Genomic DNA, 23,853 nt, shown 5'->3' on the forward strand with positions numbered 1-23,853 from the left:
GGTGATGTCTCTGCAAGCAGAGGCCAGGCACTAATGCCATCCTGCATGGCTGTGAATGAATTCACCCTGTATTCAGCACTCTTCATCCCTGCTGGGCTGGAGCTCATGCTGCTCACTGCACACACAGATGCTGCCATTTGCAGTGCTCCTTCAGCCAGGCTTCCACACCCTGTGCTTCTCAACCCCGACAGACCGGGCTGTGATGTAGCACACACAATGTGACCTCTATTCTTGGGCTGCACAGCCTCTGACCTGCTCCTTTGGGCTGTAGGGTGATGGATAAGTGCCCACTGGAGGTCCTGACAAAGCAGAGTGAACAGCAGTGCTGTATTAGCCCCGTACATCTCCTTCTCTCTCATTGGATCTGCAGCTTTCACTGCAGCTTTTCACGGTTACATAAATACGGCCTATTTTCCCCAGGAATTAACATCTTGCTCGCTAAGTTTAGGTTTTCACAGGCACAAAAAAAACCCAAACCATCTGATGCTTCACGTGCAGCTGGGATGCTGGCACAGCCCCGAGGAGCAGCAGTCCCTGGCCATGTAGAGCCTTTCCAGCAGTGCTGACTGGCCCCAGTGAGCGACACAGCCCTGCCACATCCTGGCATGGCACTGCCACCACCACCCACAGGGTCCCATCCTTTTCACTTGGCCAGCCATACCCCGCTGCATCCCTGCAGCCCGTATGCTTTGCCCGGTGCCCGGGGTGGGGAGGGACAGGAGGTTGGCTGTGCTCTAGGAGCATGCAGCAGATGGTTCCTCACTCCCCACATGTGTTTTGTTGTTGTTTTCCCTTCGATGCATCACACCTATAGACTTTATCAGCAGCATCCACATGGTGGGATCTCTGTGTTTTTCTGGAATTGCTGATGGAAAGAGGAGGGAGCTGAAATCAACAGAAACAGGAGAGGGGCTGGGTGATCCCCGTTTCAATGGGATTAGCAGTGGGCTTTGATGCTGGAAGGAAAGGCAGTGCCTGCAGCTCTGCTGTGCTTGGATTTCTCCATCTCTATTGCTGTGATATTAAAATGGTGGATTGCGTTTCTTCTGAATGTTTGTGTCCTGGGTATCTGTGATGGTACAGTAAACCAATAAATAACACCAGGGCTGAGCTAGTTGGAAATAAAACTAACTGGAGCAAGAGGAGAACATGTCAGAGGTAAGTGAACCACATATAGCAAAGGCTGCAGGGGAACCTTGCAGTTGGCAGGAGGGTGTGCAGGTGGGGAAAAGTGGGGCAGATGCATTCTCCTGCAGCGTGGCCTCTGGGACTGCTGCAGGTCATGGAGATCCCCTGTGTGATGGGCAAAGGAGTGAGCTGGTGAGTCAGAGCAGCCAGTGCTGCTCCTGTGGCTGATGAGCACCGAGTCCTGGGCATTGGCAGCTGTGTTCCTTCAGCTGGAGACCCTGTACATTGCCAGGGCGCTGCTTGGCACTGCTTTAACACTTAGCAAAGCACACAGAGGTGTTGATGTATTTCTACAAGTGCAGCAGCTCCTGGCTGCAGACATTTGATCAGAGAATGATGATGAAATTACAGCAAAATACAAGAAAGTTGGAATGGAATCTCACTTAGAGGTGGCAGCCAAGCCTGTGAGCTGCTTGGTAGAGGTGCTATGTTCCAACATAGCCCAGAGGGGTGGATGCCCAGGCTGTGGGCTGGTAAATCCCCACCTGCATTGCCTGGTGACAGACAGCCATCCCCCTGTGTTCATGTTTGCTGAGAGCAGGTCATGGGGAGATTGCTTTAAAGCATTTCTTTAGAGATTTACCCTTTATGATATGGGATTCAAACGTAATATCAAAATGAGTTATTTTATTAAAAGGTTTTAAATACGAGCTACGGGGTAGTTGGAAACATCAGGGCCATTTTAGAAGGAATTTGCTATAAATCTTTTCTCACAGAAGCTTTCTAAAATATTACCCTGCAAAGTACAATTCTCTTTATCTGCAATTTAATTACACTTCCCGCCGTGCCTGTGTCAACACAGCTCACTTTGATCTCCATTAACTCCAACCCAGCCCAGGGACGTAGGAGAAAAATGGTGGTTGGCAGAATGGTCTGTGGGTTGCAACAGGAGGTGGTGGGTGCCCCCATCCCTGCAGACAGCCAAGGTCAGGCTGGATGGGCTCTGAGCACTGATGGAGCTGTGGGTGTCCCTGCTCAGTGCAGGGAGTGGGACCAGATGGCCTTGAAGGGTCCCTTCCAATCCTATGGTTCTATATGAGTAATGGATCAGGAGGATCCAGAGTAGAGCTTTGTTGATGGAATGTTTTGTTGGCAGCCCTCCACTCCCCCGATGTCTGTATGTGTGAGTGAGATCTGATGGTTGTGTTACAAAACCAGTGTCATTTGTGACATCCTGCAGTTGCCCAGGGAGAACCTGGAAGTGTGGAAATGCATTAAAACAAAAATGACACGCTAGGAGTTGAACCCTAAGTGATGCTGTGTTTAAATTTGGCTTGGGTTCAGGGAAGGGCTGAAGCGGATTGTTATTTAACTGGAACAAGCCAGAGGCATCAGATGAACCTCAACCTTTAACCTTGGCTGAGAGGAGATTGTATCAACCACTGCATTTTTTTAGGGTATTTTTCAGCACTTGTCTCCTCATCACCGGAGATGTGACAAATCCAAGTCAGGATGACCTGGGCTTTGCAAGGGGAGGATAACAGCAAGGAAAATATTTCCTTACCAAGATGAGCTGTGAAGGAGGGAATCCAGGCTGGAGCAGTGGGATCAGGCCTGCAGTGCTGCTAATCCCTGTGTTTTCATAGTAAGTTCTGCGGGATGCTCCATCCCCAGGGATGTTGCCTGGTGATGATGTGCTATCTCAAGGCATGCTGCTTGCTAGTAGCACAGGGATGTCAGCCCAGTGCTTTGTTAGCTGAGAAAAGGCAATGAGAGAAAAATAACGACTGATTTAACTGCTTGGGATTTGTGGTGTTTGTTTGTTTCTGATGCCTTAAGAAGTGAGTGAGCAGGAGCTCTCGTGGTCATAGAATCACTGAATTATTCAAGTCGAAAGGGATCCTTAAAGGTCATCTGGTCCAACCCCCTGCACTGAGCAGGGACACCCACAGCTCCACCAGTGCTCAGAGGCCATCCAGCCTGATCTTGGCCGTCTGCAGGGATGGGACATCCTCTACCACTCTGAACATCTGCACTGGCATCCAGGGGCAGTGCTTCTGGCAGCTGAGCCAAGCCCAGGCCTGAGGTCTCACTGCTGAGAGGCAGAATCCTATTAGTGGGGTGCAGGGATAGGTTCTAGCAGAAGCCCTGGATACACACTCTGTTGGCTGAAGGTGGAGGGCTGGGTGCAGGAGAGGGCTGGGAGGCTGTGCTGTGAGCAAGCCAAGGTTCCAGGGCAGGGGGCACGCAGCAGAGGAGAGCAAGGGCTGGTCACAACCTAAGCTGCCAGGTGGGTTGGTTTCTTCCCTTTCCCATGCCGTGCAATAAGGTTAACGATCTCCCTTGACCCCTCTGACACAGAGGCTCTCTAATTAAACTCCCCTCTCCCTTCTGTCTGCGCGACTGCCGACGATCCGAGGGCAGCATCCTCCCCTAAGCCTCAGAGGAGCTGATCAAAGCGATGCGGGAGGGACGCTCCCTTCCAAAGCGGGGAGGGTGACAGCAGCGACAGCTCTCGCAGACATCCCTCCTCCCCCCCCGGCATCTGTAGCGGGGCGGGGGGATTCTCCCAGCAGGTGAGAAGGCGAGGAGGGATGCGGAGGGACGTGCGGGTCAGGTGGGCACCGCTGCATCGCCGCCCATCGCGGTGCAGCCGCCGCGTTGCGGAGCGCCGGGTGAGGCTGTGCGGGGCTGAAGCGCGGGGCTCCGGGTGGGGTGCGGGGAAAGAAAGGGTTCGAAGGGCAGTGCGAGGGGTTGGATGCGAAGGGAGCTCTCTGCTGTGTCTCCAGAGCCTTCCCGAGCACTCGCGGGTGGAGAGGACAGGTCAACCGCGGTGAGTATCGCGCTGTGTGCCTGTCAGCAGTGCCTCCCTGCTCGGTTTATCTACTCGGCTCTGTGGGTTCTTAGTCTCCTGAAGCCCCCCCCTCCCACCCCCCCCCCGGGTCTGGTGTTTGTTTGGTTTGTTTTCCTCTTCCCCTTTGTGCTGCTGGTTGGGATGGCTCCCTTATCTTTGCTCAGGTGATCTCCTGGGATGGAGGGGGGTCGATAATCCTGATGTCATAATTGCTCCCCCTCCCTTTGTCTCCCAAGGAGAAACCCCAAAATGCATCCATGATGAGTCTGTCAGTTCTCCTGGTTGGGGTCCTGCCGTAGGAGGGAGGTGGAGGAGGACGAGGGATGGAGGGTGAAGCGATAATCCTCACCACAGACTCTTTCTGGGATGCCTTCACTGCATTCTGTTTCTAAACAGATCGACTGACTTCGCTGGCGAGCCAAGGGCATACCCACAGATGCTCCAGCCTGGCTGTGGGACTTGATGTTCCAAAGTCAGACAGACTTTGGGACCTCGGGGAAGTTGGGTGCCTCTCTGTTGTGCAGTTTTTGTGGGTGGGAGCAGGGGTGAGCAGCAAGCTGTTTCGTAACAGCACCTCCAAAAGCATGCAGCAAGGGGAGACTGCAAGAGAGGGCACCACGCAGGCACCCATCCCAGCTGTCAGAGAGAGAAGGGGCTGCTGGGCTCTGGGAAATCCTCTGCTTGGCCCCACATGCGGGTGAAGCTGTTAATGAGGAAATTTTGAAGGGGCTTAAGGTATTACAAGGATTGATTTCAGTTAAAGCGCATCGAAGCAGCCGGTCAGGGCAGGGATTAAGAAAATGCACTCACTGGCGTATAGTGCAATCCCAGTTCCATTAATTTAGTTGGGAAGAGGCTTTGTGCATTTTTAATGTAATCAGGTTTTAAAAGGGATGCTGCATTGGGCAGCCTGAGCTTTGGGATCTCCCCTGGCCCTGGCAGAGCAAGCTCCTGGCCCTTTGCATGCAGCTGCTGCTCCCATCAGCTCCTTGCTCTCCTCCTTGGCTATCCCCTCTGGTCAGGGGGACCTGGAGGTTATCTGGAGCTCAGCCTTGTCCTGGCAAACAGGAAACCTTTGCACTTTGCTCACTACGCAGGCGGCTCCATCCTGCTCTGTCCCACCAGCTTAGTGGACACTGCCTTCCGCTCCCTGCTGGGAGATCTGTTCCAGCAGCGTCTGTGTGCCCGTGCTCAGGGAACCCTGCCACCCCGTCAGTCCATTCATCCCTCCCTACGGCTTCCCACGAGCTCCCACTGCCCAGATGAGGAGATGCTTTCTTTGAGTTCGTCTGTGTGAGTGCTTGAGCCTTGTGATGGTGGAAGGAGAGATCCACAGACGCATGAAGTCCTCCTGTTCTTCTGTTTGCAGCACCACGATGGCCAGTAATGCCAGCCATGACTCGCAGGAACGGGGACAAGAGGTAGTTCAGTCCTCTTAGGGAGGTCACCCCGGAGCTTTGCCTGTAGAGGACCGACCTTCGGAGGCACTGCATGATGAATGCAGCTGTGCTGAGCCCTGCTGCTCCATGCTGAGCCGTGACACCAAGCTCGGACCTGCAGCTGGACTTACCCCATGGCTCTGCTCCCAGGAGGAAATGCTGTCTTTTCTCTGTGATCATCCTTCAAGTCCAAGAGTCTTCCATTGGAAAACTGACGAGGATCAAATGGGTTGAGAGCAGCGGGCCCTCCTTTTCTGGCAGAGGATTCTTTGTTATATTTTTAAGTGCCAGGGCGTGAAACTGTGAATCCCTCCTTTCTACACTCCTGTTTCCTGCAAACCACTCTCCAAGCCAACCAGATAGAGGATTGGCCATAACTGGAGTCCTGAATGGCTGCGTTACTGATCCCACGGAGGTAACTGCACGGACACCACATCCCTTGTCTATCCTGTTGCTGTCTGCCTCATTCTGTGAGCCTCATGGCTCCTTCCTGCCCTTCCCCTACCTCCCAACCTCCTACCAACCCATGTTCTTTCCCCCACGTCCTGTTCTGGAATCACGACCTGTGTTCCACGAGCTGAGCTCTGTGCTCACAGTGCAGCACCGCAGCCTCCTTGCTGCCATTCCCTGCTGCAGCCTCTTCATCTCAGGCATTGGAGAGAAATCTGAGCAGCAGTGCAGCAGTGCATGCCACATCTCTTGCTGAGGAAGCCGTGAGCTTCATCAGGGCACGGCTGAGGAGAATAAGGGCTGGGGGAAGGTGGCATATGGGAAAGGTACCAGTGGGATCCTATAGCCACTCAGTGTCAGTCTGAGCACAGCAGGCTCAGCTGGGGATGCAGTTCTCTGCATGCAGGGTGTCTGCTTTGCTGTGGGGGGTGGATGTAGGGCAACATCCTGAGACTGCTGGTCACAGGTTCGGGCTTTAGAGCTATTCTTGCCACTGAAGATCCCCAGGTTCTCTGCTTGGAGCTGCCTGTGCTCTGCCAGGGAGACACTCGTTGCATTTAATTAACATTTAATTTGCTGTAAGATTACATGAAAATGTGCAATAATAGAAACTCTCTGCAGGGCGGGAGGAGAAAGGGGACAGGCGTGCTACAGATTAGCTCAGTGCTGAAGTGTTCTGCATAGGGAAGGGAGAAACGCTGTGCTTCCCTCTGCAGTCTCAGGGATTGTTTGGCATCTGCTCAGCAGCAGGGCTCAGAGGGAGCTTCCAGAGGGAGTCTAGCAGCTGAGAAGTGCATGCCACGGCCCTCCCATGCTCAGGAGTGACCCACGAGGGGTGCTCTTAGGCTGGGGGGAGCTCAGGCTCTGCCCTTCTAGACACTGTCCAACCATCAGTCGGCATCTGTTTCTGAGGGGAGACGATGCCAGTCCAGTGCCGTGCATGTATGTTCCATCTCCCTCTTCCTTTGTGTTCCCTTCCTTTCCAAGCTCTCTCCATCCCAGTGACGCTGTTCGCATCAGTTGTGCTGGGAAGGAGTTGGCAGGGAGCTGAGGAGCCTATGTGGGAGCAAAGCACTGGAACTGCTCCGAAATTCAAAGGGAAAAGCAGTAAGGTCCTTTTCTGCATGGATAAACCTGCCATGGAAGAGGAAGCTTTAGCCTGCTTATGTAATGCTGAGTCTAAAGAAGCGGGCCGGGCTCCCCCGGCTCTGCAGCACAGCTCCTTCCTGCCCTCCAACCCTTTCCTGCCTACAGCATGGGCACCACCCTGTTCTGATGCAGCTGATTGCAGGTTTAGCTGCCCTCCTGCTCTGCTGAGGGCAGGCCCTTCCAGGACACCATAGTGTCCAGTACATAGCCTTTGTGCCAGCTGGACCAGTAGAACAACTGGTTGGCATAGGGCGAGCCAGTATCCATGCTGTATCCATCCTCAGCATCCTCCTGGAGATGCTTCAGGGTCCCTCCCGCAGGTGAGGGATGAGGGATGCAGATCTGACATGGCACAGAGCCGCTGAGCTGTGTCATCTTTGGGGTTTTGTTTTGTTAGCTCTGGCTAGAGTTATAATCCTCTTCTTTGGTTTTCCCCTGCTCACCCCCCTGCTCCCTCACATCGACCACAGGAACAGAGGGATGAGGACTCGCCTGGGCTGCCTGTCTCACAAATCAGACTCATATAATGATTTCACAGCTATTCTTCCGGACAAGCCCAACCGGGCTTTGAAGTGAGTATAGCTGCAGCATCCCCACCCCATCCCACCTCTGTCCTCCCCTCCCTGCCCACCACTCCTCTTGAACTGCCTTCCTTTTGTTGTATGCTGTAGGCTGCCCAGCCCCATCCAACCCATCCTTGGACACCTCCAGGGATGGGGGTAATATATCCCTCTGTCATAGCAAATCAAAGTGAGCAGTTGGCTTTGTCGAAGAGGTGAGCAGCAATTCCAGGTCACAGTCCTCCTTAGCTGAGTGTTATTAAACACTGCCTAAATGTCCTGTGTTAGTTTGCACAGCACGAAAGCAGATGCCTCAAACAATACGGAGTCCTGATTTAAGGCGAGTGGGATGGAATCCATCTGATCCCACGTCTGAGCTCACCTTCTCCTTGCAGTCAGGAGAGAGAAATAAACACTTCTGCAGGGGTGGGTTTCGTTTCACTTAACTTTTGACATTTACAATGTAAATGTCTGCATCTGAACTTGTTCCCTGCTCTTTGCTTTGAGTCAGTAAGGAAAAATTGGTCCCTTTCTGGGTGTGATTCATCTGCCTTGCTTTACCTGTCTACCTGAGGACGAGGTGAGGAGACCCATGAGAGTCCCTTGGCATCTCCCCACTGACTTTGCAGGGATCCAGGGGGACTTGCACACTTGGAGACCTTTCCATTGTAGACCTCCAAAGTTTGGTGAGAAGAATTCCAGCCTTCCTTGGTGTGCTTGTCAAACAGCCATGGGTTGTCTGTAATCTGCCTCTTCTTTCTTCCAGAAGACTGTCAACAGAAGAAGCAACGAGATGGGCAGACTCTTTTGATGTCCTTTTGTCCCATAAATGTGAGTAGAGATCAACTTGTACCACCTTTTTTCCCCTAGGCACTGTGTGTAGCTAGGGCAAACTAAGGTACAAACACTGCATGGCACGGGAGTGGTCCCTTGGGTACCTCTTACCCCGAGGAAGTGGTAACAGTGATTCACGGGCCGGGCTTCATTGCCACCACTCATCAGCACTCCACTGCAGGGGTATTAATATTTTATCTTCACATTTGCAGAAGGTCATGAGTAGGGGGTTATGGCACCATAGCGTCCCATTCCTTTCCATTCATAGAATCGTTCAGGTTGGAAAAGGCCTTTAAGATCATCAGGCCCAACCCATTGCCACCGTGCCCACTGACCATGTCCCTTGCAGAATATTCTAATCCAGGCCTGCAGAGCAGAAATTCTCAGAGCCATCTGGTGAATCTGACTGATTGCTACCATCAATTGCAGTAGGAAATCTAATGTGCAGTTAAATAACCTTGAACTCTGTGCTCCGTCGCAGTCCTTACGAAGAAACCATGCATGGTAGCACTTGGCTGGCTCTAATTTACAGTTCCCAGTGCAAACCTGAAAGTTTCACATCAAGAAACATTATGCAAACATATAATCAGCGCGCCTCACTCCATTCAATAGATCAATCATATCAATTCTGTTCAGAATGCGTTACCCTGCTTCACCGGCGCATTCGTGCTGAGGAATTATAAACAAGGCAGGGAAGTTCACAGTATAGATTCATTAATTTGTTTCTATTTAAGAGTAAAACGAGTGAATTGAGGTTGGGAAGAAGTCAGTGTGGGCGGTGAACTGATTTACTGCCATAAGGAACGAGCTGACTTCCTTAGCAGGTCAGGATTTGCATATTAAAGCAACAGGATAGAATTATATTATTATTTTGAATAATATGCAGTTTATTTTCTGGATTTTCGGCTGGGATGACAACAGTTTTGGCTGAGAATTAGGTGACAATTCTGAACAGGCTGGCTGTCCAAGGCAGAAAAAGCAATATGTAATTATAGCAGCAGTATCTCGTTGAGATCATGGCTTGCAGGCAGTAGGAAACGATCGTGTATCTGGGTATGGCCAAGAGGGAACATTTCTTTAGTCCAAATCTGGAACACGAAGGGAAAAATACACAAAAGAGACAGAGGTGCCTGAAGAATGGGCAGTGAGAGAGGACAGGATGTTCACATTGATGTTACAGCTCTGTCTTTAAACTCAAGCCCTTGTTCTTCCTTCAATAATGCTAAAGTTGTCCATTTTTCTCCTTTTTGGACAGAGGCTGCAACAAAAATGTGTTGGTTACAAAAGGCAGTGAAGTTGCCTTTTGTCTGTGTTTTGGAATTACACACACTGTTCCCTCTTCAGCTGAGTGCTGTGAATGCCAAACTGAGTTTCAGCCCAATTACTTCATCCAATAGCGTTACAAGAATATCTGGTTCTATTAATCAATTAGCCTCATAGAGCGATCAATGAAACATCAGAATCTTCCCTGTCTCTATGATGGGAAGTAATTATGGTAGTTCTTTGGCACCTAGTGAAAAACATGTCGTTCCTGATAGGAACTCGTGCTTTATCTGACCAAAATTTCACAGTAAGAAAGCAACATCTACAGTAAAGCTGCCAGCTAATCTGCACTGAGTGCCAAGAGAAGTACAGAGCTGTATCAGCCTGGTTTCCCTGTGACTGCCCAGGTGAACAACATCAGCCAGCCACAAATTTCATTCTATGCTTCAGGGCATGGGCTGAGCACCATCTGTGCCCGTGGAGGATTCCCCTGTGGCTTGCAGTGCTAGCAGGTGGGCTGCTGCTGCCTGCCACATCTGTCACACCTCCTTCACTATGTGGACATTTAGCTTCGTTTGGAAGGAGGCTGTGACGCTGATTTCAGGCAGCTGAGTGGGGCTCCAGTGCCACACTGGGGTACAGTGCCACATTAGGATATAGCACAGCCCAACTTCCTTGGCAGCCCCAGACAAATAGGTCAGCACAGCAATACCTGACTTGCTCTTGCTAATGGGAGAAGTGAATCAGCTTGAAACCATGAGATCAGCCAGCCAACCCTCTTCTTGCAGCGGGAGCCTTGTCCCAGCTCATGGCAAGAGACATCTCCCAGAGCAGTGTGCCCTTGGGTCAGGGCTTGTGAGCACGGCAGGCAGCAGGAAAGGGGAGCTCAAGCCTGGTTTACAGCAGGGGTTTGCAAAAGCAAGAGGAAGGATCGTATATAGCATGTTCCCTTGGGTGCTCGGGGAGAAAAAGCAGTGGCTGCAACTTGCTAGGTTCTGGCATTCTTTTCCTATTCAGTGCTGGATTAGCAATGGCTCCCAGGGAACTGGAGCTCTGTAGTCTGCAGAGCGTGTGTGCATGATGTGAGTAACAGAGGAGAAATCCCCCCGCTGTACCCGTGCCCAGGAGGTGCAGTTCTGGTCAGCCAGACGGAGATTCCTTTTGACAGGCTGCCGCAGGGAGATGCACACAGTGGCATGTCTCATTCTGCATCCCTTGGGGGGCTGGACACATAGCTTCTCATTTGTCCAGGATCCAGCAGGACAGTCTGTCCTCAACCCTTACTCACTTATCAATGAAGCATCTGACACGGAAAACCTTGGCACTGAGTTTCCATTTTTATCTCACAGATTATTTTTTTTCTACAATGTTGTGAACCTGATGCTCTTCTGCCCAAATTTTATTGTCCTCCTCCTCCTGTTGTCTACACCTTGCTGCTCTTCCTACACAGCATAGGAATATCCCTTCCTACTCCCAGTTCTCTCTAAGCCAGAACAGCATCAGCATGAGCTAGTGACAGGCACATAGCATTCATCAAAGCAACGCTAGGCAGCAGTGAGAGTGTACATATGCTTTGCAGAGCATTGTGACCTTGTCCCTTCAGCCCTGTCTGGTAAGGAATTACCTATAACCCCAGTTGGGGCTGTTCAGTATGGAGAGGAGAAGGCTCTGGGGAGACCTGGGAGTGGCCTTTCAGTGTCTAAAGGGACTGTGAGAAGGAAGGGAACAGACTCTTCAGCAGGGTCTGTGAGATAGGACAAGGAGAAATGGTTTCAAACTAAAAGAGGGGGGATTTAGACTGGATATAAGGAAGAAGTTTATTACAACGAGAGCAGTGAGGCACTGGCACAGACTGCCCAGAGAGCTGTGGGTGCCCCATCCTTGCAGACAGACAAGGTCAGGCTGGAAGGGCTCTGAGCACTGATGGGCAACCTGATCTAGCAGAGATCTATCCTGTGATAGTTCTAAAGATATCGAACCAGAAAATGGTTTGAGTTGGAAGAGACCTTTAAAGATCAACTTGTTCCTACCCCCTGCCATAGGAAGGGACATCTCTGCCTACATCAATTTGCCCAAAGTTCCATCCAACCTGGGATGGGACACCCACAGCTTCTCTGAGCAGCCTGTGCCTACCCACCTTCATGAAGGATTTAATACAGCTTATCATCCCCATGCTTTTTCCCCCGTTCCCTTTGGAACTGTACTTCTCAGGTGCTCCATGTGTCTTCTAGCCTACTTCAAAAGGCTGACCCAACAGCAGATGTTCTCCTGTTCACATCACACAGCAACCCCCATGCTTCTCAGTTGAAATGAGCTTTGAAATGCAAATTCATCAGGGATGCTTCCTTGGTAGCCTTCATGTACAGGAGATGAAAGCCAACAACCGTGTCAAATGCCGGCTCAGGTCCTCCTGCCCTTCCCATTAGTTTAGCCACTGTCCCATGACAAACCTGTTGGCAGTGATTTAGCACTGTGCAGTGATGCAGGCTTCCACCTCTGTGCCTGAACTTCCAGCTGGAGGTACAGGCAGGCAGGAAGAGGCCAAAGGGTTGATCTGCAGAGCAGAGTGGCCTTCGGCCCAGGATGACCTCTCCTCCATCCAAGCTCTCCTCAGCAAGGTCCTCTCAGGTCTGCCCTGATTGTTTCCAGCTCCCCAAGGGCTTTGGGGAGGAGATGACAGGAATGTATTAAAAAAACCCATGGAGCTCAGCCAGATACTATTATTTATATATCCTCTGTCTAAACTTGCTTCAAAATAAAAAGGAGCTGATTGATGTGAGAGCATGTGGAGACCTCTTGGTCCCAGCTGCTGCTCTGCTCTCTGGGGCAGGGCTGAAGCCAAAGCCTTTCTCATCTCATCAATCACCACGTCCACTTGTTTGAGCAGATACTACGTTCTGCAGATATTATATTTGCCATGCACAGCTGCTATTTTTGGCAAGTGGTTCTCTCTCAGTGCTGGGGCTGTTGCAGAGGAAAGGGAAAGTTCAGGACAGCGAATCACAGCATCATAGACTGGCTGGAGGAGGAAGGGACCTTTAAGATCGTCCAGTTCTGACCCTTGCTGTGGGCAGGGTTGCCAAAGCACTTAATCAGGCACCAATCTGGCTGCCCAGGGCCCCATCCAACCTGCCCTTGGGCACCTGCAGGGATGGGGCGCCCGTAAATTCTCTGGGCAGAAGGCAAGTGAAAGGGAAGACAGAACTCTACAGGGACACACAGTGGAGATGGTGTCAAAACAGCTTGTTTGGGTGCTGGAATGATTAACATTAAGCATCCTACAGTCTGATGATTTACCAAATGGCAAAATCTCAGGGAACTGCTGCTTTTCCCCATTCATACTTAGTGAAATCTGTCAGTTCAGCTGTTAATGTCCTCTCCTTTTCCTCCTCTAAGGGCTCCTCTCTCCTTTGTCAAGTCTTCCACATAAGCACTATGAATGTTACAGGCATTAAATAGCAGAGTTTAGAATATCTGTGTATCTCTGGGTTTCAGGAACTGGAGTAGCTCAAAAACAGTCTTCTCTTGCTCCATATCTACCTATTCATAGAGGTGCTTGGAGCAGCCAGGGGAAGCATGACTGACAGGTGCTAGCTTCCTAGAGGTGCCTTTGGACACTCCATTCTGCAGGCTTCTCAAGGGCTGACGTTGCCTTACTGCTTTGGTTTTGAACCCACAATTTGTGCTCAGCAGTGCCCTTGGATGAGAGCCCTCCTTTGCCCACAGCTGCAGCCCCAAACCTTTCTACAAGTGCGTTAATGACTGGGTGTGATACAGCTATTTCTCACCCTCCCAGGGCTGACAGGAAGAAGGCAGTGTAGCTGAGGTGGAGACATTCCAGTTTCAGCTGCTGGGTGCTGTGCCACAGCAGCTCTTTGCAATGCAGAGTGCTGATGGAGCAGTTAGCATTGCCAAGCCTGTCAGTGAGGAATCTTCATAAAGCCTAAAGCAGAGAGTAATAGCCTGGAGCTTGGTCCTATCTGGCCATGCATCTTCTCTGCTGGTCCCTCTGAGGATCCAGGCAGTCAGATATCTCCCCTGCCTTGGGCTGTTGGCTGCTGTTTGACACTTGGAGCAGTTCGTTGGGTGAGGTGGAGCTCACCCCTTGCAGCAGTGCAGGAGGAGATCCAGGCTTGCAAACCCTGTCAGCCTTTGTCCATCTCAGCCAATATCCACTCCCATCGTTCTTTCCCTGAGCCTGACCTTGCTGAGTGCTCTCCCGACTCCATCAGTATTTATAGATGCTTCCTTGGAAGCAGCCAAGGCTGACTGGGGAGGTTTCCAGTCATGAGCTACAACTATTCAGACCCTACTGGAAAAGTTAGAGACGTGTTACTGGAAAAAAAAACAGGAGCCAAATTTATCCTTCAGCTTAGCAAAAGAGAAAGGGTGTGTGTAAAGCCTTCAGTTAGTTCTACTCTGCTCGTGCCATTCAGGGAAAGGAAATAAAAAACAATAGCTGTGTCCATAAATACACCCAGCTGGGGTTTAAGAGCGCATTGATGCCTAATAAATCTCTCAACGTTTCTATTCTGCCCCAGCTGAGTCAGATTACATTACTGGAATGTCACAATTGCTGAGCATTAGCAAGTGATAAGAACACTTTTACTGCTGACTAGACGAGTAGTAATTACGCTATGTCCTTTCCCTCTCTCCTTTATTGTAGCTGTAACAGTTGTGCTCTCCAAGATCCTTCCTCTGTGTGAGTGGGAACTAAAAATATGTCATAAGGCAATAAAGCAAAGTGATGGGGAACGTCAGAGACGAGTCCACACGTGCTCTATTTTATTAAAGGCTTTTCTTAGTGCCCCACTTTGTAACATCCCGTCATTAATGTGGACAAGGTGGTGTGGAAACAGGTTGCCTCATTCAAGCTTCAAGTGTGTCCAGAAAAAGCAGGGAGCTGTGTGGGGTCTGGAGCACAGTGTGATGGGGAGCAGCTGAGGAAATGGCATGAGGCAGTGTGGAGAAGAGGAGCTCAGGGAAGACCTTGCTGTTCTCTACAGCTCCTAAAAGGAGGCTGTGGTGAGATGGGTCAGCCTCTGCTCCTGGTAACAGTGATAGGAGGAGAGGTGATGGCATCAAGTTGTGCCAAGAGAAGTTTAGGTTGGGTATGAGGAAAAATTTCTCAGAAGAACCCTGGAGGAGTTCAAGAACTGTGGAGATGTGGCACTGAGGAACGTGAGCTGGAGCAGTCACAGGTTGGACTAGATGATCTCAGTGGTCTTTCCAATCTTAATGATTCCATGGTTGTTTCAAATTTCAAAGGTTTGATATGTCAGTGCCAAAGAAAGCATTTTGCTATGTTGGCTGGCAAAAACTAAGTTTTCATTAATCACAGTGAATAATGCTTGGCTTCACATGGCATCACTCTTGATGATGGATAATGAGATCATGGACTGTGCTGTCACACAGCTATGAGAATGGCCTCGGTTGGGCAGGAGCAGATGGAGGGATGCTGTAGGATTGTTCCCAGCTTGCTTTCTCCTCCCGCTGTAACTCCCCTTGTATTCCTTGCAGATGGGCTGGCTGCCTTCCGTGCTTTCCTGAAGACTGAGTTCAGTGAGGAGAACCTGGAGTTTTGGCTGGCCTGCGAAGACTTCAAGAAGACCCGCTCAGCAGCCAAGCTGGCTGCCAAGGCACAACGCATCTTTGAGGAGTTCATTGACGTTCAGGCTCCCCGTGAGGTTGGTAGGCAGAGCTGCCCTTCAGCAGGGAATGGGTCCTGTCCCCCTGATGGAACTGCAGGGCCTGGGGGATCTTCCTTCCCCTGGAGGTGATGAGGAGGAGGGGGTAAAGAGGAGAAATCTTCCTGTTACAGGAAAGCCTCCTGCCTGCTCCAATGCCTCTGCTTGCAGTGACTCATCCCCTGGTGAGGGCAACTGATTTGATGATGCTAAATTAGTCATTGCCAATGAGTTCGCTGGCAATTGCAACTTACATTTCCTAACCTCACCAGCTTCCTAGGAGATCCTCCCCACCAACTTTACTACCGCTCCCTAGGCAGGCAGTTGGGCTCACTCCTCACAGGACATTGTGTCTAGAAGCATCCCACCAATGACTAACTTGTTGACTCTCCAGGGAAGAGTGTTTATCTGCTGACTAACTCCAAATTCAATCAGACCTCCTGAAAAGATGCGAGCAGGAGCTCAGAGCTGAACAAAAAGTGCAGTCACCACCTGAAGCCTGGCATTGTTCAGCACTCTTCAATGTACTGACAGGCTGATGCGGCTGTCAGATCCTGTGTCGTGATGTTGCTTTGTGGTACTGTATTCATAATGCAGTGCTTGCAGCACTGCTCTCCCACAGCAGTCTTCTTGCACGTGTGCTTGTCATCATACGGGTGCTGCAAGGGATCAGAGAATCACAGAATAGCTTTAAAGGTCATCCAGTTCAAACCCCTGCCATGGGCTGGCTGCCCATCAACTCAGGCTGCCGAGGGCCCATCCACGGCCTGGGGGATTTCCAGGGATGGGGCAGGGCTCATCCTAAGAAGGCTCTCACAACCCCATCTGTGCACTGACAAGGCCATTGCAAGGCCACCGATGGCACCAGGTGGTGTGGACATCTCAGGGTGCAGTGCCCTCAGTGAGCATCTTCCTGCTGGGAGATTCACAGTTCTGCAGGGCTGTTTCTGGGTTAGAAACGTGAGTGCAGGTTGGATGAGGTCCTTCCTAAAATCGAGTCCTTTTGTCATAATTCTGGCTTGCTAGTGACTCTCAAGTGGCAGAGGGAGCTGATCTGTTCTGCTGCCATCAGTGTTACAGCAGGCAGCTTTACTTTTGAGACAGCTTTAAGTCTGGGCGCTCGTTAATAATGACAAATAACATCTTAGCAGCCAGGTTTTCAATACTAACCCTAAGAAATGCTGACGGCTTGCTAGCAAAAGAAAACAGGAAAGCTCTTGTTGTTGGCTTCACAAACACACTGCAGTCATAACACGAGGGCTGTTTATTTTTTAAAGTCCCATTTCAAGGCATTGTAATATCACGCTGTTATGGGAAAATTCAAACAATTTATTTTATAACAACATAGCTGAATAAGAGTATGCTGATAGATTAAACCCAGCTAAAAGTTCACTCTCCATCCTATTGGGCATGTGAGGAAAAAGAGGGAATAGAGAATTCTTGGGCAGCAGGAGATATGTATGTTAGACTGAGCAGGCATTTGTAGGATATTTGCTATGTAAACTCATTAAGAGACTGAATAAAAGCAACTTGAGGTCAGAAACACTTAGGTCAGTATGTATCTTCTTCAACTATTCCAAGTTTGGGGCAGGATTTGTAACTCTGGGTCACTAAGCCCACAGAGTTTGGGGGGCTGTTGAGACTTGTTCAAGAATAAGTGCTTGGTTGTTCTGCTTGGTTGCTCTGCTGCTGAGACAAAACATGCATTTTTTTAGCAGCACCCAAAACTCTCCTGTTGCTTTTCCCAGGTGAACATTGACTTCCAGACACGGGAGCTGACAAGAAGGAACATGCAGGAGCCCTCCCTTTCCTGCTTTGACCAAGCCCAGGGAAAAGTGCACAGCCTGATGGAAAAAGACTCATACCCCAGGTTCCTGAGATCCAAAATCTACACAGACCTGCTGTCTCAAACCCAGAGGAGGCTCAGCTAGAACAGCAACGGAACCCGTGTGCTTCCCACAACAGCAACAACCCATCTCTAAGTGTTCCATGGGGTTAAAGGCAGTGGGAATGAGAGAGGAGGGAGGAAGGGAAGGGGAGTCTTCCGAAGTGTGACCCTGACATGGTGTCAAGACTTTTTGAGTTTCTGTGCTTTTTTTTGGTTAGCAGTAGCACCTTGCGGCTGTTGCACATGATGCTATCCTCTCTGGTCATGGGGACTGAGGCTGTGGGGAGGGAGACAGAAGACAACGGCACATGAGTCGTGCTGCTTCCCAGGGTGGAAACCATCAGCAAACTCAGCACCCTTCCCGTTGTGCTTGCACACTCTGTGATACAACCTCCACTCCGGACCCCTCGTATGCTTATCTTCATGGGATGGAGGCTGAGTGTTGTCTTCATGCTGCTGCCAAGGAGCAGAGTGTTTCTCACGAGGAAGGTTATCCCAAAAGCTCCTGCTAGACCCAGTCCTCTAAGGCAAATGATTGCTTTTCATTGCTATTATTTGTTTGTACTGTAGTTCAGCCTCAGGACTCCTGTCGCCGTTCAGGCTCCGTTGTGCTAGGCACCATACCAGAACCCAGCACAAAGAGCACCAGGGACATACATGGCCTTGGTGGCTTCTTCTACCAGCTTTTGGGAAAGGGTAGGAAGAAGGGATATCCCATCTGCCCCATACTGAGGTGTAAGAGAAGCACAAGACCCCTCTACCATGCCAGATATCATTTCTCATGGTAGTACCTGACCAAGCTCATGGCAGGGAGAGGTGACATGAAAACCACAATCTTATTTTTGCTCTTGACTGTTGTTGTTACCTACTGAATGTCCACTGTGGGCTCGATGCAATGCAAAGAAATCCTAAAGACGCAGATTCTGCTGCATGAAGCTTGCATACAAACAGTGAGCAGGACGGCCATGCGGGCTCAAAGTGGTGTGCAAGGTGTGTTTTGGCCCTGCTCCATGGCCCAGATAACAGCTGCAGGAGGCTCTGCAGATGTCGGTTGTGTAACCACACCTCTGTGCTGTGCAGAGATGCTGACTGCCTACATGGCTTTGCTTTCCCAGCTTATCAGCTGTCACATTCCTGCAGTGTTGTCTGGTGGGGAAGCAGATCGACAGCCTGTCTGTGGACTTAAGCCTGCAGACCAGAGGTCTGTTTTCTTGGTTTTATGAAGGTCTGGATGGTAACCTCATGCAGCTTTCCATTCTGTCGTTTATCAGAGGCTGTAAAGTTCCATTCTAGTTTAGGGTGGTAGGTAGGTCTGATGCTTCAGATGATCAAGGTTTAAATGTAATGTGGTGTAAGCTGGGTAGACTAAATTCTGAAGCTATACATCATGCTTGGATTTAGGTGCACAGAGTCTGCTTGGATGCTAGAAGTCAACAGTATGTACAATAGGTAGTAAAGAGGTGTTGAGGGGTTTTGTAGGGACAGATAGGTGCAGATCATGATAGGGATGATTAATGCCAGATACCCTGGGTGTGGCAGGAGGAGGTGAGGTGAGCTGCCTGCTATTGCTTCTCCTAAAGCTGGTACACCTCCGAGTGGGCTTGGCTGATGCTGACCTCTAGTGCCAGCCAGATTTTCAGCCAAGTGCCCATTGCTGCCGTTGTCACAGACAGCCAGATGGGGAGGAACCAGCAGAACCATAAGTTTCTATCTAGGAATGAGGGCAAAAAGCTCAGAAGTGAGGTCAGTGCCCAGGCTTGCTGGCAGAGCAGCATCTCTCTGTGTGCTCCTCCAGACTCGGGGCTGGCATCCTCACCAGCATGTGCCAGAAAGCTTCAAAGTGGCCCAAACCCTGTGAAACCCCAGCTGTTCTCATTCTCCCATCCATCTGGGGAAGTGCTCTAAGCAGGCATTTTGTGATAGCCTTGCTGCAGCAAGTGATGGGATTTGTATCCCTGATGATGTAGGGAGTTTTTCCCCTTTACCTGGTGCCAGATAGCATCTCAAAAGGAAATGTCCCAGGGTGTACAGTGAAGCAAAGGTATTCTCTGAGGTGTTTGAGCCTGGCATGGTTATTTTTGCTGCTGCTCTTACAATTTGTCTCTCTTGCAGGAAAGCAGCCTGGTTATTTAAAGTAAATTTCTTTCCTTCTTTTTAATAAGGAATTGGCACCAGCTGCTGCTTTTATGCCAAATGTCAGTCTGAAGTGAATTAAAATAGGCAACTTCTATCTCTTCCTCTTAAACCAGGGGCTGATTAAGGAAATAGTGACAGAGCCAAAGCCCTGAAAAGCACTGAATGATGACTAAGCCTCACCGAGGACAAATATCCTACCTTTGATTTGTCTCCCACTGAAGTGAAAGGAATATTCATATCTCACAAACCCCCTTTTCCCTCTCCATAGGCACACACCTCCAAAAACTCAGTCCTGTTTCAAGTCATGTCAGAGTGCCATCACATGAAAGGAAGGGAAAAAAACAACAGTGCCAGTCAAGTCATCTCTGTTGACTCTGCTTGTGCTGGTGTGTATGCAGGCAGCCCTCAAGTCCTTTGGCAGCAAAGGAAGGGTTTACAAATGGCCTTTCCTCACTTTATAGACTGCAGACCCAAAATCCAGGTGGGGATGCAGAAACCCAAATCTGCTCCAATTTCCTTTCTCCTGCTGTGGCTGCCAGCCAGGCTGGGGATTACTTCCATCCATTTTACGTGTCAGTGCTCTGATGGGTCCCTGCTCTCCACGCTGTGAGAGCGTGAAGGGCAAAGTCCCATGAGTTAAGCACAGGAGGGAAATGGGGGTGTAGGTGGGTGAGAGTGCATGTCAATTTGTGTCTGTGTTACCTTGTGTCTCCTTTTATAGAAGCTTTTCTGAGACATAAATCTGCATGATAAAATAGGAGAATTAGGCATAAACAACAGACAGTGAGATTTTAGTGGTGTTATGTTTTCCTCTTGTGTAGGTTTGACTAGTAATAGGAGATGTAAACTCTGCTAGGCTTCCAGTTACCCATAAGAGCACCTGTATCAAACTGAACTGAATGTTCACCGATAGACACAAAACCAAAATGTTTACAGCATTCAGAGCAATAGCAAAGCATACCTCATGCCAGCCCTGGAGTGCCTCTCGCTCATCACTGCAACTCTCCCCTGTGGGCCTCCAGCTTCTCCCCCAAGCCCCTCTCTGGTTCTCAGTCCTGTCCCTGTGGCCATCCCTCCTCTTCCTCACCCTCACCTGAAGCACTCCTGTCCATGCCCTTCCCCTCCACCAGCACAAGCCTGGGTCACACTGCCTCTTGTTTGCATACCCTCTGTACCCATGTCCATTTTTCCTTTCCTTCACTGGATGCTTGTCTTGCCTACACACCTACAGAGCTCCGAGTAGCTGTTCCTTGCGCATTATATAAGAAGAAAATGCTCCCCATCATTTATGCATCATCTTTCATCCCTGGGGCTGCTGCAGTTTTCTCATGTCTCAGTGCGGTGTAGCTCTGGCATCGAAGCATTTTGATCCTAGAGTTGGAACGAACCCACATGTTGCTGCTAGACCAGAAAGCTTTTCCCATCTGTGCACCCCCTGGGCTTTTCTCATCCCTGTGCCATGCTGTGTGCCCACTCGTGCTCCACGTGCTGCTGGGTGAGATGGAGCTGGGCTGCACTTGGTGCTCGCTGCTGGGCTGCTCCAGCACGGCTGCAGCTGTTTCCTCTGAGCTTCCTGATTAAACAAAACAGAGTGTAAATAAAGGTGTATTTGCTCAGTGAACTCGGTTGTTCTGCTCTGTGCTTCCTTTTGGCTTTACTGGAAGGATGCTTCTCTGGTTTGATGCTCCAGTAAATTCAGTGGGAGTTCAGGGAAATGAGTGGATGGGAGGGAGGTGGCAGAAGGGATGAACTTAATGCAGAAAAAACAGAGCTTTGCTGGCAAAAGGGCACAGGAAACCAGGCAGTGCCTACTTCTGGAGCACCTGGTGCCTCCTGCAGCCCATTGCTGATACTGAACCTGCAGCACAGCAGATCTGGAGCTGATCAGCTTTGCACTCAGAGTGCAGTTAGTAGTGCTGCCCTGGAAGAAATGTTTTTATGCTTCTCTACCAGTGCCCAGCTGAAAAGTAATGGGGGGAAGGAGGCATTTTGTGTTGTTTATGCAGCCCTCTGTGGGATGCTGGTAATTAAAGAGATCTCCCTGGGGTGGGTCCCTTTCTCTTAATTACCACGACTGAAGCATATCTTCCCATCTCTCTACAAGAAAAACCCATCAGACACTCAGAGTTCAGACTTCTCCTTTAGTTCTATCTTCTTTGGGTTGACAGCCTCAAGGACCTGACCCCATCACCAAGCAAGGAGTGGTGTAAGGTGTGTGGAGGCATCACTGCGTGTGGCTCAGAGGAGATGTGGAGGGGAATGAATGTATGGGGTGACTTCAGAATAGGGCAGAAGAACTCTTTTCAGGTACAACAAAAAGAGCAATGTTTTTATTTTAATAAGTCCTGATGCTGTAACTGTCTCCTCTGTGTCTGGGAGCTGCGGTGCCACTGGGTGATGGAGCTGCTTGGGCAGGACATGGGGGTTCAGCCTGATTCCTTCCCTATGGGGAAGGTGTGGGCTTGGGTTCAGTTGGACCTTCCCTATCTATTAACTGCTTATTAGCTTCTAGGGTCACCTCCCTCATTAGCTGGAGGAACTCCTCACCCCATCAGCTGTCTGAACAGACCACATCCCCACTGAGCCACATCACCGCACTGTGATGCATTGTTCACCTTTACTGTATGGACATCATGAGGATGTGAAATAAACAGCCTGAGAACTACCTGCCTTGTTGTGCCTGTGTGTCTGGAAAAGCTGTCAGGTTGGATGCATCCTGCTGTCCTACAGGTCACGCTGCCTTATGGCCATTGGGAAGGAATGCAGAAGCATGGAGTCATTTAGGTTGGAGAAGACCTTGGGGGATCCCTGGGGACCCCCCACCCCATGCCCCTCACTGACCACGTCCCTCAGTGCCACATCTCCATGGTTCTGTGACACCTCAAGGGACGTTGACCCCTCCACTCCATGGGCAGCTGTGCCATTCCATCACTGCTCTTTGAGAGAATAAATGTTTCCTGATATCCCTCCCTGCCCACAGGTGAGTGTTAGTTACATGGCCCATGCAGGGCTGCAGCCTCATTCAAAAAGAAAGCCTCAGCAAGCTTGTTTTTCTACAGGAATTGCTGCAGTGCAATTTATCACCCCCTCTGTTCTCTTCCTATCCCCACTTTGTTGACCCTAATGATCTTCTTTCATTGTTTTCTCCTTTCATCTGCAGCTCCTTTCCCTCTAAGCCTCTCCCTGAGCCAAACTGATTTGCATGCATCCAAGGGGAGAATCTGCCATTAGTGCCGCTCTGTCTCTGCTCTCCGTTAGGATATATTTAGCATCTGCCTTTGTTGGTTTTTTTTTCATTTTTTTTTTCCCTTGCTGTTCAGTGTCTTTACAGAGCAGGTGCTGGGATCGGAAAGGGAAGATTAAAAATACCTGCTGTCAGATACCTCTCCCTACACAGCTGTGCTTGCGTGCTGCACAAAGCGAGTGCAGGGGCAGAGTGGGTAACAGCTGCCCCTTGAAAACCCCATTTGTAATTCTAATTTTTAATGATTTTTTTTTTCTGTCTTTCAGTCATCCCTTTCCATGCTGCTATGAATTTCCAGAGCAATGATTCCCTCCAATGCTGTGTGTGAGGACAGAGTGCTTTTTTTTTGGCTGGTAATCCATCCAACACCCCTCTGTGCAGACACAGCCCTCGGGGCACGGCCTTCAGATATTAACCATCACGACTGCTGCTGCTCCCAGTCCGTAGGAAAGGAGTCTGGTGAATCAGCATCACCCTCCTGTGATGACTGGGACAGGCTGGTGCCATGCAAGCCCCACAAGAGGAAGAGAACATTTATAAAACCTCAGGAGGAGGGAAACCATAGAACCATCAGGGTTGGAAAAGATATCCAAGATTACCAAGTTCAGCCTTCAGCCTGACCTATGGAGACCCACAATTGTGCACACATGCATAAGCTCTTCCTCCACTTCTCCCCTTACCTCCCATCCTTTTCTGTACCCTTCCCATTCCACCAAGCCACATGACTTTGCATTTCCTCCTCTGCTCGCATCCCTCAGCTCCTTCCCTTCTGCTCCCATTCTCCACGCCCAACATCTGTTCCCTATTTACCGTGGCTCCTCTTCCTTCTTCCATGTCTCTTCCAGCAAAAATACCGATAGGGAAATAGCAACGGGGAGGTTCTTATCAGCAGGGCTGGATGCTGGGACCTTGCTGGTGATGTGAGGGGCCATGCTGGTTCCACGGGTGGTGGGCTTCATGCTGCCAGTGTTGCAGCATGTTGATGGGAAAGCAGCCCAGCCCCGGGCATTGCAACACAGCTGGGTTTTTGTGTTCCAAAACAAGGGCTGATAACACAGAGCTGGACAAGGACTGGAGCTGCAGGAGGCTGCTAGGCTAAATGAGACAGGAAGCACATAATTAAATTAGTTATTGAACAGAATGAAGACATCTGAGTACACACACGTAGTTGGGCTCAGAAGTTATTGCATAACCCTAATGAGGAGCTGTGCATTAGAAAAT

The 23,853-nt window shown here is 50.1% G+C and overlaps 1 protein-coding gene across 7 annotated transcripts; it reads left to right on the plus strand.

The window, feature by feature from the left end:
• The first annotated feature begins 3,567 nt into the window (after nt 1-3,567).
• RGS8 (regulator of G protein signaling 8) lies at nt 3,568-21,980 on the plus strand. 7 transcript variants are annotated; one of them, XM_048946611.1, is made up of 7 exons: nt 3,571-3,704; nt 3,918-3,961; nt 5,352-5,836; nt 7,491-7,592; nt 8,347-8,411; nt 15,198-15,364; nt 17,113-21,980. In XM_048946611.1, the coding sequence occupies exons 3-7, from the start codon at nt 5,811-5,813 to the stop codon at nt 17,293-17,295; spliced, it is 543 nt and encodes a 180-aa protein (XP_048802568.1). In that variant the 5' UTR covers nt 3,571-3,704; nt 3,918-3,961; nt 5,352-5,810; the 3' UTR covers nt 17,296-21,980. The 7 variants fall into 7 exon arrangements, with proteins under 7 accessions (XP_048802567.1, XP_048802568.1, XP_048802566.1 ...); XM_048946612.1 differs by lacking the exon at nt 3,571-3,704 and adding an exon at nt 3,762-3,803; XM_048946610.1 differs by lacking the exon at nt 3,918-3,961 and having other exon boundaries at nt 3,568-3,704.
• Nucleotides 21,981-23,853: the final 1,873 nt, after the last annotated feature.

This window comes from Lagopus muta, chromosome 5, assembly GCF_023343835.1.
Source record: "Lagopus muta isolate bLagMut1 chromosome 5, bLagMut1 primary, whole genome shotgun sequence".
In the NCBI taxonomy this organism is placed as follows: Eukaryota; Metazoa; Chordata; class Aves; order Galliformes; family Phasianidae; genus Lagopus; species Lagopus muta.